Source organism: Hetaerina americana, unplaced genomic scaffold (genome assembly GCF_022747635.1).
Source record: "Hetaerina americana unplaced genomic scaffold, ioHetAmer1.1.p SCAF_3, whole genome shotgun sequence".
NCBI classification, from domain to species: domain Eukaryota; kingdom Metazoa; phylum Arthropoda; class Insecta; order Odonata; family Calopterygidae; genus Hetaerina; species Hetaerina americana.
In genome coordinates this window covers 38,606,884-38,619,513 of record NW_027286874.1, presented here as the reverse complement: position 1 = coordinate 38,619,513, position 12,630 = coordinate 38,606,884, and the positions used below count along the sequence as shown (strand labels likewise).

At 36.2% G+C, this 12,630-nt stretch overlaps 1 protein-coding gene across 1 annotated transcript in view; it reads right to left on the bottom strand.

Annotated features, from left to right (window-relative positions):
* Positions 1–12,630, bottom strand: part of LOC139689998 (meckelin) — a 34,283-nt gene that overhangs the window by 4,281 nt on the left and 17,372 nt on the right. Inside the window, exons 8-15 of the mRNA XM_071587163.1 lie at positions 12,451–12,572; positions 11,677–11,842; positions 10,148–10,483; positions 9,083–9,355; positions 8,408–8,548; positions 4,112–4,242; positions 1,056–1,269; positions 598–762 (exon numbers count right to left, since the gene is read on the bottom strand). Coding sequence (XP_071443264.1) covers positions 598–762; positions 1,056–1,269; positions 4,112–4,242; positions 8,408–8,548; positions 9,083–9,355; positions 10,148–10,483; positions 11,677–11,842; positions 12,451–12,572 — 1,548 coding nt within the window. The remainder of the gene's footprint in view (positions 1–597; positions 763–1,055; positions 1,270–4,111; positions 4,243–8,407; positions 8,549–9,082; positions 9,356–10,147; positions 10,484–11,676; positions 11,843–12,450; positions 12,573–12,630) is intronic.

Genomic DNA, 12,630 nt, shown 5'->3' with positions numbered 1-12,630 from the left:
ATACCCAACCGCAGAGTTGACTTGCTACTGTTTCTGCTAATGATAACAAATAGTGCAAGTGTTGGTAATATTGCCATTCAGGTTTCCTAAGCCATAGATTATCATGCCACAATACAACTTTCTATTGAAAACCATTAAAAAAATAATTAACGGTGATAATTTTGAAAAATGTTGGCATTAATATTGAATTATCCTGCACCTAAGCACAGAAGTCCACAATTATGGCACTCAGGGAGAGGAAGCAACTTTGGCAGTAAAATTAACATAACTTTTTCAGCACATTAAGCTAAACTTTCCGCCAACATCATAAGATAACCCATTGAAATCAGTCACTGTCTTTCGATGTCATACAGATTTTTTATTTCGGAGAGACCATAAGCTGAATAATTTCAACATTTCATCCATTGGAAATCCTGTCTGTGAGAGAATCATCCATGATTACAAACAAATTTGCAGTGCAATTGGAGGAAGAGATGTCAGAGAAACAGCCATGATGAATAGTTTCTAGTGCAACTTTGTTGAATTCATATTCCAGGTGTAATTCATCTAAGAGGAAATATAAACAAATCTTACAAGTTGAACTTAATGGCAGCTTACATGTTCCAAAAAAGCAGATAAAAATTTGTTCATTCCCTCATAGGCTTGGCTGCTTCCATCAATAAATCCAGTAGATGGCCCTGGGATAGGCACCCCATTACCACCAACCCTTCCACCCCATATCCCTGATGGAGAGGCTCGTCTTCCCAATGGATAAGTTCCTGCCTGTTGAATAGTAAACAGTTATTGGCATCAATATAAAAGCAGTAATTAAGTGTATTAGCAAACTTAGTTTACTATTAAGTTTTCAAAAATGTTAGAATATAACAGATAGGAAAATCAATTTTAACTTTCCATGAGTACATTTCAATACAATATAATAATACTACTAATTAATGAAAGTTTTCTAGCAGAGGAATATTAATTTTGGTAGAAACTCAAAAAGAGTATAGAAATATGAAAGATAAAATATATATGTATGCATAAAGAAAATACCAGTATGGAATAATTACTAGTACCGTAACTGTAGATGAAATATTGGGTGGACTTGACCAAGAAGAAGTTAAAAGTCTATCATAACAGACACGAAAGGATGATGGGACAGCAATACGAAATGTCTGGCGCTCCATTCCATCTGGAACAAGACCTCTTGTGCCACATGCATCCTCGGCTTCTTTCCTCAAATATTCTTTTAGTGATGCCAAATCAGTATCGGCAAATCCATGGGCTGACCTGATATGAAAAAGCATAACAACACAGTAGTGATTGATTATAATGCAAATATTAATTACAGCTTTTACTTTTTAAATTACCAGTTATGACTGATTTTCCAGAATAAAATTAAATGGAGAGAAGAAAAAAAACTTCCTCACATATAATGATGTTAGAATGTGAAAATAATTTCAGACATCATATAATATATAAATATATATACACACACGAGGTCTGTCCAAACAGTATCGTGAATTTTGAATTTCCGCAGGTTACGTACGAGGGTCATCCGGAAAGTAGTACCCGTTCGTGAAATAAAGACACAAAAGTAAATATTAACAAACATAAAAAATTTTATTTGAAAGAGGATACTTTAAACTACTTCTCAACATAATCTCCAAGCAAATTAAGGCATTTGTCATAACATGTGACAAGTTTCTGTATTCCTGCTGCATAGTCCTTCGCCGCCAGCTCATTGAGATACGCGAGGGACCCATCTTGCACAAATTTTTGCATAATGCAGATGGTGTTTAACAATTTCATGAACAATTGTTCGAGAAACATTGGGAAAATGCTCACAGATGTCATCAATTGTGACGCGCCGATCGTTCCTCACGAATTCGTCAACTGAGCTCACCAGTTGGTCTGTAATGACAGACGGTCTCTCCGAACGCTCATCGTCGTGTGTGTTCCCCCTCCCCATGTTGAAGTTGCGACACCACCGCCGAACAGACGACTCGTCCATTACATTGTCTCCATACACCTCCTTTAATTGGCGATGAATATCACATGGGCGAACGTTTCTTGCATTGAGGAATTTAATCACTGCCCTCACTTCACAACTGGCGGCGTTCTCAATTTTTTTTAACATTGTAAACAATCACAGAAACAACACAGGCAATGCTAGCGTCACGCAACTTGGCTCAGAGAAGGCAGACAAGCCACTGAAGCAATCTGACCTCGTCCAGCGGCTACTCGCGTCGTCAGCACTTCATGCGGCACGAACGGGTACTACTTTCCGGATGACCCTCGTATATTTGATTTTTTTTTTTCATGGCATTAAATATGGTACTTATGTCTCTCCCTTATGCCGAAAAGTTCGACCATTTAGAATGTTCCGTTAATTTTTGGCTTGTCTTCGATTTCTGCTGTTCCAAAAAATGGATCAAAGAATTTGTATCAAATTTTGTGTGAAAAATGAAATGAAGTGCGTGGATGCATTTAGAATGTTGACTGTGGCATAAGGACCGAAGCAACATTTATCGGTGGCACAAAATGTTCTCAGAGGGCTGAGAAGATGTGAAGGGCAAAGAGCGTGCCAGACAGACACCTGAGTACGTCAACGACAGGCGAAAACATTGATGATTGAAGAAAATAGTATTGGCCAATCGCCAAATTACCAGTAGAGAAGTTGCTGAGGACCTAAACATAATGATTGGCTTGCGCCATTACCAATGATTTGGGCATGACACAGGTCGCCGCAAAATTCATACCAAAATTGCTCAATTTCGACCAAAAACAGCAACGCATTAACATTGCTAATGAGGTATTGTACTCTGTCCACGACGACCCATATTTGCTTCAGAGGGTCATAGCTGGTGACGAATCATGGATTTAAGGTTATGACGTGGAAACCAAAGCTCAATCGTTCCAAAGGAAGTTGCAGTACGAGCCAAGACCGAAAAAAGTGCGCCAAGTTCGGTCGAATGAGAAAGTTTTGCTTACTGTTTTCTTTGATTGCAGGGGCGTGGCACATCATGAGTTCTTGCCACAGGGTAGAACGGTAAATAAGGAAATTTCCTGCAAGTTATGCACAATTTGCACGAAGCAATCCGCCACAAATGCCCGGATTTGTGGAAGAACAAAAATTGGCTTTTGCACTATGACAAAGCCCCTGTGCACACATCGTTACTTGTGCATGAATTTGGCCTAAAACAACACACTTCTGATGCCGCAGACACCCCTTTCCCCAGATCTGGCCCCCGGTGACTTTTTCTTGCTCCTAAAACTGATGAGAGGTCCATGAAAGGACAACGCTATGCTACGATTGACGAGATTCGAAGAAGGAGCTGAACAAAATCACAAAAAATGATTTTTCGACGTGCTTCAAGGATTGGAAAAAACGTTGGCACAAGTATATTTTATCTAATGGTGATTACTTTGAAGAGGAAAAAATACATATTCATGAATCAATAAATAATTTTTGAAAAAACACAGAAGTCGTGATACTTTTTGAACAGACCTCGTACATAAAAATTCACTGATGCTTTCCATTCTTCCCAGTGCATTTAAATGTTTTATTTATAAGTAATCACAAGTAATTGTAATCTCATCTCCTCAGTGCTGGTGCAGTGTTATGTCATTGGCAAAATAATCCATTCATTCAATTGTAAACATGCAATAACAACAAAACAAGACTTGGGTCACATATAACTACATTTTTACTGTAATTATATGTTGGTGAATTATCTACAGAAGTTACCATAGTAGTAATGGTTACATATGAATAAGTTTACATTATGAGCTCATTCTTGTATGAAATGGATACATATCAGAACACAAATCATTCATAGCCTTTGACTATTCATTGTACCTGAGTAAGCAGATGTGGGTTTACATTCATTCCATTTCTTCTTCTTTTACTTTTAGATGAGACCTATTCTTGTATATGTGCTCGTGATATATGTATGCATAGAAGTGCAGGTAGAATTGCAGCATATAAGAATACTCAGTGCCTCATACCACCACTTAAGCTCAATTTTATACTATCTCAGCAAGGAATTGATTAAGAAAGCATGCTCCCTTTTTCATCATAAATATACACAAAAAATCCTACTAGCAAACTGATTTTATAAAGGCTTACCTTCCATGCAAATAAAAGCCAAAATGTAACCAAGGTAATATTATAACACTTATGTTGGCCATTGAGCATAAGTCCACAAAATCCTGTATTTTATTCTTGCCATAATGTTCATACACCACTACAAAAAGAATCTGTAGAGAAATCAAGAAATAGGTCAGAGATACATTGCCATATGTACTGCAGGGTCCATAAGCCTGTAGAAGAATTTGGCTGCACATTTTTCAATTGATAATCTAACTTTCCATTATAAGAATGACATTTCTTCAAATGGTTTTGATTCAAACTATGCACATGAGAGATCAGTCTCTTTGAATCTGAGATAATTAACCTGCAGTACATCAGTTCTCTATCTTTCATGCTGTGATATGTGACCATTACCCAGCAAATTTTCAAATCGAAAATTTTATAACAATGGAAATATAAATTGAAATATTAAGTGATTTTATTATAATGGTGCCTACTAGGCAAATTAAATACCAAATAGAATATTGTACTACAATATTTCATTCCCTTTTTGCATTAATGGCGCGCCATGGACTTATAAAAAATTAATAACATCTGAGATAATTTGTCTAGCCTCATCTTCAAATGTGCAGCAATACCAGTCTTAAATATATTCTTCTTTTATAATTGTTTTTTTCGGAGCACTTGTAAAAATAAATAAGCCAATTTTTATATCAAGACTGAAACCACATTTTATAGGTTATCTAAAAATGTTAATTATGCATCATTATTGTCACTGATAGGTATAAATGCAGTAAGCCATTATCTTGTTTTGTTGCTATTACATCTTTAGAATTATTATATCTAACCAAAGATTAGAGCCTAGAGCATTAATGCCAATCATCATTTTACAGTCATAGTAATGTTCTACCAGCTTATATTCTTGCACTATATTTTCAAAATAGTAGGAGCAGAAGGCAGTCAAGAAACAACTGAACTTCAAGCATTGCATGTATGACATTAATTTTGAAACAGTATTTTGCATGTTTACACTATACTGAGCATATTACCAAATATTTTATTAACTGCGAAAGCCCTTGCAGATATGCAACCCTATCTTCCCTTCATACAATGGCCATGAGAAAATTATGGCCCCTTCAAATTTGCAATTAAGTGGTGTCACTTTTATCAGTCTTGCATTTGATCTTTAAACCAAATGATGTTTTGGATAGCATTTCAAGGCTTTCCTAATATATGCCAGCCTTCTCTAGCATATTTATTTTTTTTCATGTTTTTGCTAGTTTATTTGATATGTTGGCAACAGCATACTGATGGAGTATAATAATAATATTTTCTTTATTTATGGCAACATTTTAACAATTCAACCCTCTACCAGGATGACCCCAGAAGTACCGGACCCAACAAAGAAAACAAAAATTTTGGAAAAAAATGTAATTATTTTTCAACATAATCTCCTTTCAGTTCTGTATGATTTTCCCAGCGATGCTCAATAAGTTTGATACTCTTTTTATAGTAAGAACTGTCTTGCTCCTCAAAATAGCCATTAACTGCCGACATCATTTCCTCATGGTTGGAAAATCTTTGACCACCGGGCCATTTTTTCAAGTTCAGAAACAGAAAATAATCCAAGAGGGCTAAATCTGGAGAAGAGGGTGCATGAGGTAGCAATTCAAACTTTAACTCATGAATTTTGGCCATCACAATTACGGATTTGTGAGCTGGTGCATTGTCTTGATGAAACAACACTTTTTTCTTAGCCAAATGTGGCCACTTTTGCTCGATTTCTTTGCTCAAACATTGCAATAAGTTCACATAATACTCGCCATTGATAGTTTGTCCTTTTTAATGATAGTCAATTAAAATTATCCCATGGGCATCTCAAAAAACTGATGCCATGACCTTGCCTGCAGATGAATCGGTCTTTGACTTCTTAGGCGTCGGTTCTCCCTTTTGAATCCATTGTTAAATTGCTCTTTTGTCTCGGGTGTGAAGTAATGGATGCACGTTTCATCCATGGTTATGAAAAGGCACAAAATTCTGCTTTGTTGCCGTGAAACTTTGCTAAATGCTCAAGTGAAACATCTTCACGACGCTGGTTTTGTTCGAGTTTCAGCAAACCTGGCACCCATTTTGCACACAGCTTTCTCTTCCAAATTTTCAGTTAATATGTGATGTACCATGCTTTTTGAAATGCCTGCTAGCTCATGCACTTTCAGTCGATGATCGACCAGTATCAATTTGTGGATTTTCCTAAGTGTTTCAGGAGTTGTCACCTCATTTGGTCGACCAATGTGATGCTCGTCTTGACAGCTCGCACGGCCTCGGTTAAACTCTGCCACCCAATATTTTATTGTTGTAAACGAATGAGTAGACTCACACAGAGTAGAATCCAGTTCACCTTTTATATTGGTTGGGCTGAGGCCTTTCAAATAAAAGTATTGTATCACATAACGATGACCAATTTTCTCAATTTTCACAAGTTCAATGAAAACGTTTACTATTGATGGCTGCCAAACAGATAATAAAGAGCGTGGTGTCCTCAAACTTCGAACATATGCTTTATAGATTGCATACTTTCTAATATAGTTACATTTTTCAAACAACTACCACCATCTCTGGGTCAGGCAGGGTACTTATGGGATCACCATCATATTACATTTAACCATTTTAGAAGCACAACTGAAAAGAGCAATCACAAATAGTCAAGCTCTACTTATGGAGAGAAAACCCATCAAGGTGGGAACTGAGCATATTGACCTCTGGGTAAGCAGGCATGGCATGTTACTCCACCAACATTGGGCCCAGGCAGATAAATCTCTGCGAAATTGTTTATCTGGTTTTTGATAGGCCAAGACATTTATTTACTTCATTTTTTGTAAATTATTTCTTCTATCAGTGCCCAGTGCTCCTTTTGAGCTTGAAATTTGAAAGATAATGGTTTTCATAAAAATTTAATTCAATCCTATTACATGCCCTCTTTGGTATTAGCAGTGACATATTTAGCTTTTTCTTTTGCAACATTGCAAAAAATAAACTTCTCTATCAATTAAATAGCTGGTTAGTCTTGAGCAAAAAACATGGCAGTTGATTAAGGAACTATAAAAGTGTTTGTAGCATTGAGTTTCTGGTTTTCCTATATATATTATCCCTTGTGCAAAAAGAAATATCAACAGCCACCACATTAGTATGAAATCAATAATTTTATGCTTGACTTACTGGAACATATTCATTAAGGAAAGAAAAATTGTGACTTTGTTGACTCCACTCAATGTTTTACTTAATCTTACGATCTAGGTTTCAATACACAGTTTCATCTTCAAGAACATTTTCAAGTTTTACTTCCAAATACATACATTTTGGTCATGGGGCAATGGTATGGGAGCGAAAGGAGGTATTTTGGGATTGGAATGAGATAGGGTGTAGGGGTTCAAAGGGAAAAAGTTTTGCATATCCCATAAAATTGGAAAAATATATTGCATTATCCTCTTGAAAAGGTACCACTGCGATCCCAATTTCAACTTATGGCATAGCTTTCCTGGGAAGGAGAACTTATGGTGGTGGGAAAAAATCATGATATAATTCCGGAAAGGAGGCCCAAGAATGTGGGGAAAGTAAAGGAAACAACAGTGATACCCTCGTATATCTATATCTAGGAATTGTATTCATTTAATGACTTAGGTGCTGTGGTGGGATGGAGAATACGGGAAAATAGGAGGAAAGCACTTCCTCATTAGCCAATGGAACGTTGTACCTGGAATAATGGATGATCTCCAATGCATTGAGTCTTCTGTTGTCTTCTGAAAGGAGGATACCCGGCACTAAGTCAATAGTAAGCCAGGGCCATTAGTTACCTAATGCCATCAGTTGAGACTATTATTGCAATAGAATCTCTTCAAGAGGACAATGTAATGTAATGACTAAAGAGGTCAATGCAAAATGTTTTTCCAATTTTATGGGATATACCAAACTTTTTCTTTTTGAACCTCTCCTTTCAAAAAGAAAAAGTTTGGTATATCCCATAAAAATAAACATCAAAATAATGTAATACATAATTAACCGAAGAATTACGAAATAATTCCACAGCATTTTGCAGGAGGTAATAGCACTTTCTGAAGAGTATTCAAGAAATGCATGGTATTTAACAAATAAATTATTTGTAAGTCACATTTTTAAGGATTTTAGAAATACATGAGCACCCTCTCCAGCCTTTCCATTGCATTTTATGCTATCCAGCTTGCAAGCTGCACAAGAGTTGCTTGCACCCCACTTTCTACCCATATAATAAATTTTTTTTAAATTGAATCTTCTATTTAAAAAATAAAAATTACTCACCTGGCATAAATAAACTGAAATGTATACAATGATTCCAACAGCTATATGAAACAAAAGACTAACAGGTGACTCTTGTATCATGCTGGTAGGATATATTCTCAGGTCAGGGTGAGATGAAGCCCAATTCTCAAGTCCAATAACCTATTCAAAAATAAATGCGATACACCTGTATGTTATAACATGATGAAAAAGTTGATATATTATTACAATTTTCTAGCACAACACTGTCTTAAGCATTACGGCATCCAAATCATGATTACAAAGAAAAGAACAATAGTGTTCTTGTATCTGTAACAGAATGTAGGTGAAAATTAGCAAATACCACTTAATTTCCAAGAAAATTTGATGTAAAGAGAAAGTGGAAGCATACAAACAATGTCTCATGATTACATTCATGGTTCTACTGTGATTATTTATTATTTCAACAAAATAAAAACATAATGGATATTTACTAACAAAAATGCTTAATAAAATACTTTTATAGAATTCTATTGTAATTACCTAGAGAGGTAACTGTATTCAGTAAGGGATAGTGGAAGGATACCATGAAAGAACTGCACTTTACCACAATTTACTTGACTGACTACACATTTCAGCAAATTCAGTTTACAATACATAAATAAATTTTTAAATAATGCAATTGAGTTTCCTTTGTAGTTTCTTAGCATAACTTACCTTAAGAAAGAAGAGGGCTCCAATGATTTGAAATAAGGTACTGGTCTTTCTTATGGCTTGCAATTCATTCCATTCATTTGCCACAAAGCACATCCTCCAAGCACTCACAGGATGAGACATGAAGCTTGTATCACCTCCACCAATTAAAGATTTTTTCCCTGAACGATCCGATTCTTTGAAAAAATTTGTACCCATGGGGCGAGGTCGTTCCCAATCCAAAAAAAATATATCCATAGACCCCTGTATGCTAAGCATATGAAGAATTTCAACACACTGCGAAGTAAAATAAAAATTTCATGCATGATTAGTAATTAATTTTATTCCTCTTAGCAAACATCCTTAAGCTATTATCATAATTCAGTTTGGTGTCTCTCATGGTAATACTAAGGAGAAAACTACCAATACAACATTACAAATAACATGAAAGATTTAATCTTTTTGAGATACACTAAAATTGAAACTTGTGTTCCAAGTATGGATACCATTGAAAAACTCTGCCTTCAGGATTTGAGCCATATAATTTTACTTGAAACATTTATTTCCAACAAATTTAGGCAACAGATGTATACTAATATCAGACTGAACCAGAATAATCATACCAGAAATAAAGTTGATGTTGAGAGAATTATTGTAGGAAGATATGGATAATTTTAGTCCTACAAAAATTAATGACTGTACAACCATACTTTTCCTGAAAAATCACATAATGGAAACCAAAGGGAAGAAGGTGAATACCCATTACCTATACCAACAATTCAAGCTATGTGTATATATAACCATAACCACGGAAATCTACCCTAAGGTCGGTTTGGTAGGTGATGGTAGAGTTCACCCAGTACTAAGCCCGACGGTGTGTGAAATTCACACATCAGGGTAGGGGGGCCAGTTACTTTCACTGTGCCTGTTATGGTTTCCCAGAAAGATCTGGTACCCGAAAAATCATATAGCTTGGGTGGAGCTGCAGGTGCCCAAAGTGCCTTGCCCGGGAATCGAACCCGGGCCCCTCCGGTCAGCAGTCCAACGCTCTAACCCCTGGACTACCATGACTTGCTTGAGCTAACTTACCTTGAGACTGAATGATACAATTATATAGGTCTTGATAAGAATATCTTCCTCAGGTACTCCCTCTCCTGTTAGCACAGTCTCTGATGGCACAACTGGTAAAGTGATATATGGAACAGATTGTCCCTTATATAGTATGAAAGTTCTGAGTGAAGCAGCAGCTGCAACAATCAATGCAGCATCAGCCAGTCTTCCTGCAGCATGCAGGCAGAGACACCTTATGAACCATATAGGTGCAGCAGCTGAAGTCGGTAAGGTGACCGAATCTCGTCTCATGGATGACCATGCTTGGAGTAAGGCTATCAGTACAGCAAGGGCACCAAGGATTCCAGACCACACCTATGAAGCAAAACAAAGGTAAATCCAATGAGCTGAATTTCAAAGTTTTCAAAATCAAGGTTGTCATCTTTACAGCTGAAAAACTGCATAGATCACATTTTCCACTGCAGTACAGTCATTTACAAAAGTTAATAGGCAGCTTTAACAGCACCACATTGATCTTCAGCTAACACAAAACTTCAATCGTCTCACGGATATTCCACAGATATTCAGAAAATCTTTTAAATATACAAAAAAAAATTTCCTTTAAGAGGAAACTTCCAATTTTGTTTGGATTCACAATGGGGAAGGGGAAAATTTTACATTTATCACTGTCAAGAAAAATTTTTTCTAATCAAACATTTTCTCTTTGTAATGAAATAAGGACAATTTGCACTTTTCCACAGTTTATTTAACGTACGACGCGTTTCAACTCACAGAGTCATCATCATCCCTTCCACTAAAACCAGCAGTGGGCTCTGCTTCCCAGAAAGTTACCTGTTTAACCCATCTTCCCCCCCCCCCCACTATCTCCTACTGATAATTCCTTCCCTATGTCCTTAAGCCTTTAACCCCCTGCTATACAACAACCCGCTCCCGATACTCCAGCCCCTTGTCCCCCACTTTGCGGTTTTTCCTGTCATTAACCCCCCATTTTTCGCTCTTTATAACCTCTCCGCCTCTCCTCCCCCCCCCTCCTCCTCTCCCCTACACGACTCTCCCTCCCCAACCACATCTTCTGTACATATAAATAAGGTCTCCTTACTATTTAGTTTGTCTTGTACCTGATGATGACTCTGTGAGTTGAAACGCGTCGTACGTTAAATAAACTGTGGAAAAGTGCAAATTGTCCTTATTTCATTATGATGAACTTCCACGACCTCAAGCCTGAATCTGTTGAACTTATTTTCTCTTTGAATGAATGCAGCAACCACTGATAAAAATACACCCAAAATCATTAATCATATGTTTGAGTAGAAATTAGTCATGAATCAAATAGTTACCAGTGGTTCTTGATTAAAAAAATGCAATTTTGTTTTCACCATTTACCCTGCTATCAGGATTAGCATTCAGTTACAATTCATTGATGAGGTAATGATTTTTATTTGATCCCATGCAGGTTTAATTATTAAAAGGTATTATTTCTCAGATTACCCATGAAAATCCACCAAAGTGTAGCAATCTACATATTGTTGCAACCTTAACTATCTTACCTCCACTGGTTTCATCAAAGCCCCATCTTGTTGCTCATAGTCAATGGAGAAACTGGTGGTCACCACTTGATCAAGATTTCCATCTTCCAAATCTACCTCCTCATATTTCACCTTAATCAGTGGTGGGAATATCAGTCCCAGTTCCTCCCTCCCACGAAGTTTCACTCTAAGATAAAGTTAAGCAACAAAATAAATGAGCACCGAAACTTCGAATCCTATACACACTTTAGGAAGAAAGCAAGAATTTAAAGTTCACGATGGATATTCTTATTCATATTTACAGAAACGGTGACTTTAAGTAATGATCATAATAACAATTTTATTTTCTGGACTATAATATTGTTATATACTTCCCTCTATAATATTCCTCTGAAGAATAATTTTGGTCTTCTTGATCCTAAAGCCAATTCATTAAGTTTAATCATGGAGAGACTGGATGTTGTGTAAAAGAAATTATAATGCCCTATTTTATGTGAAATTACATTAATGAAAGGCTTTAATCTGTTTCCTTTTTATTACTAGCAGGACAATGTTCAGGCTAACATGTATGAAGCCCATCATTTACAAAATTTGACACTCAACAGAGGAATTTTTTAAGCACTTTAACATTAAAAATTCAAGTTCTCAACAGTACAAATGGTATATACCCTTATTTCATCTCTTAATATTCAATCATTTTTTACTTTCTTGTTGTAATAATGGATTAAATATGTACAAATACTTTCTTGAAATAGTCCTTCACAGCAAAGATTAAAAATTATGCATTACAATTACCTAATGTGACATGACTTCATATATTGAATTATGGAGGGGAAATTAGAACCAGCTTTGATGCCACTAGCTGTATCAATAACAAACATCCTTCGGACAAGCTGCCATTGAGACTCCTCATGCCCCTGAAAATGAATACATATTAAAATATTTCATGTAAATCACAGATTTAGATAAATTCAT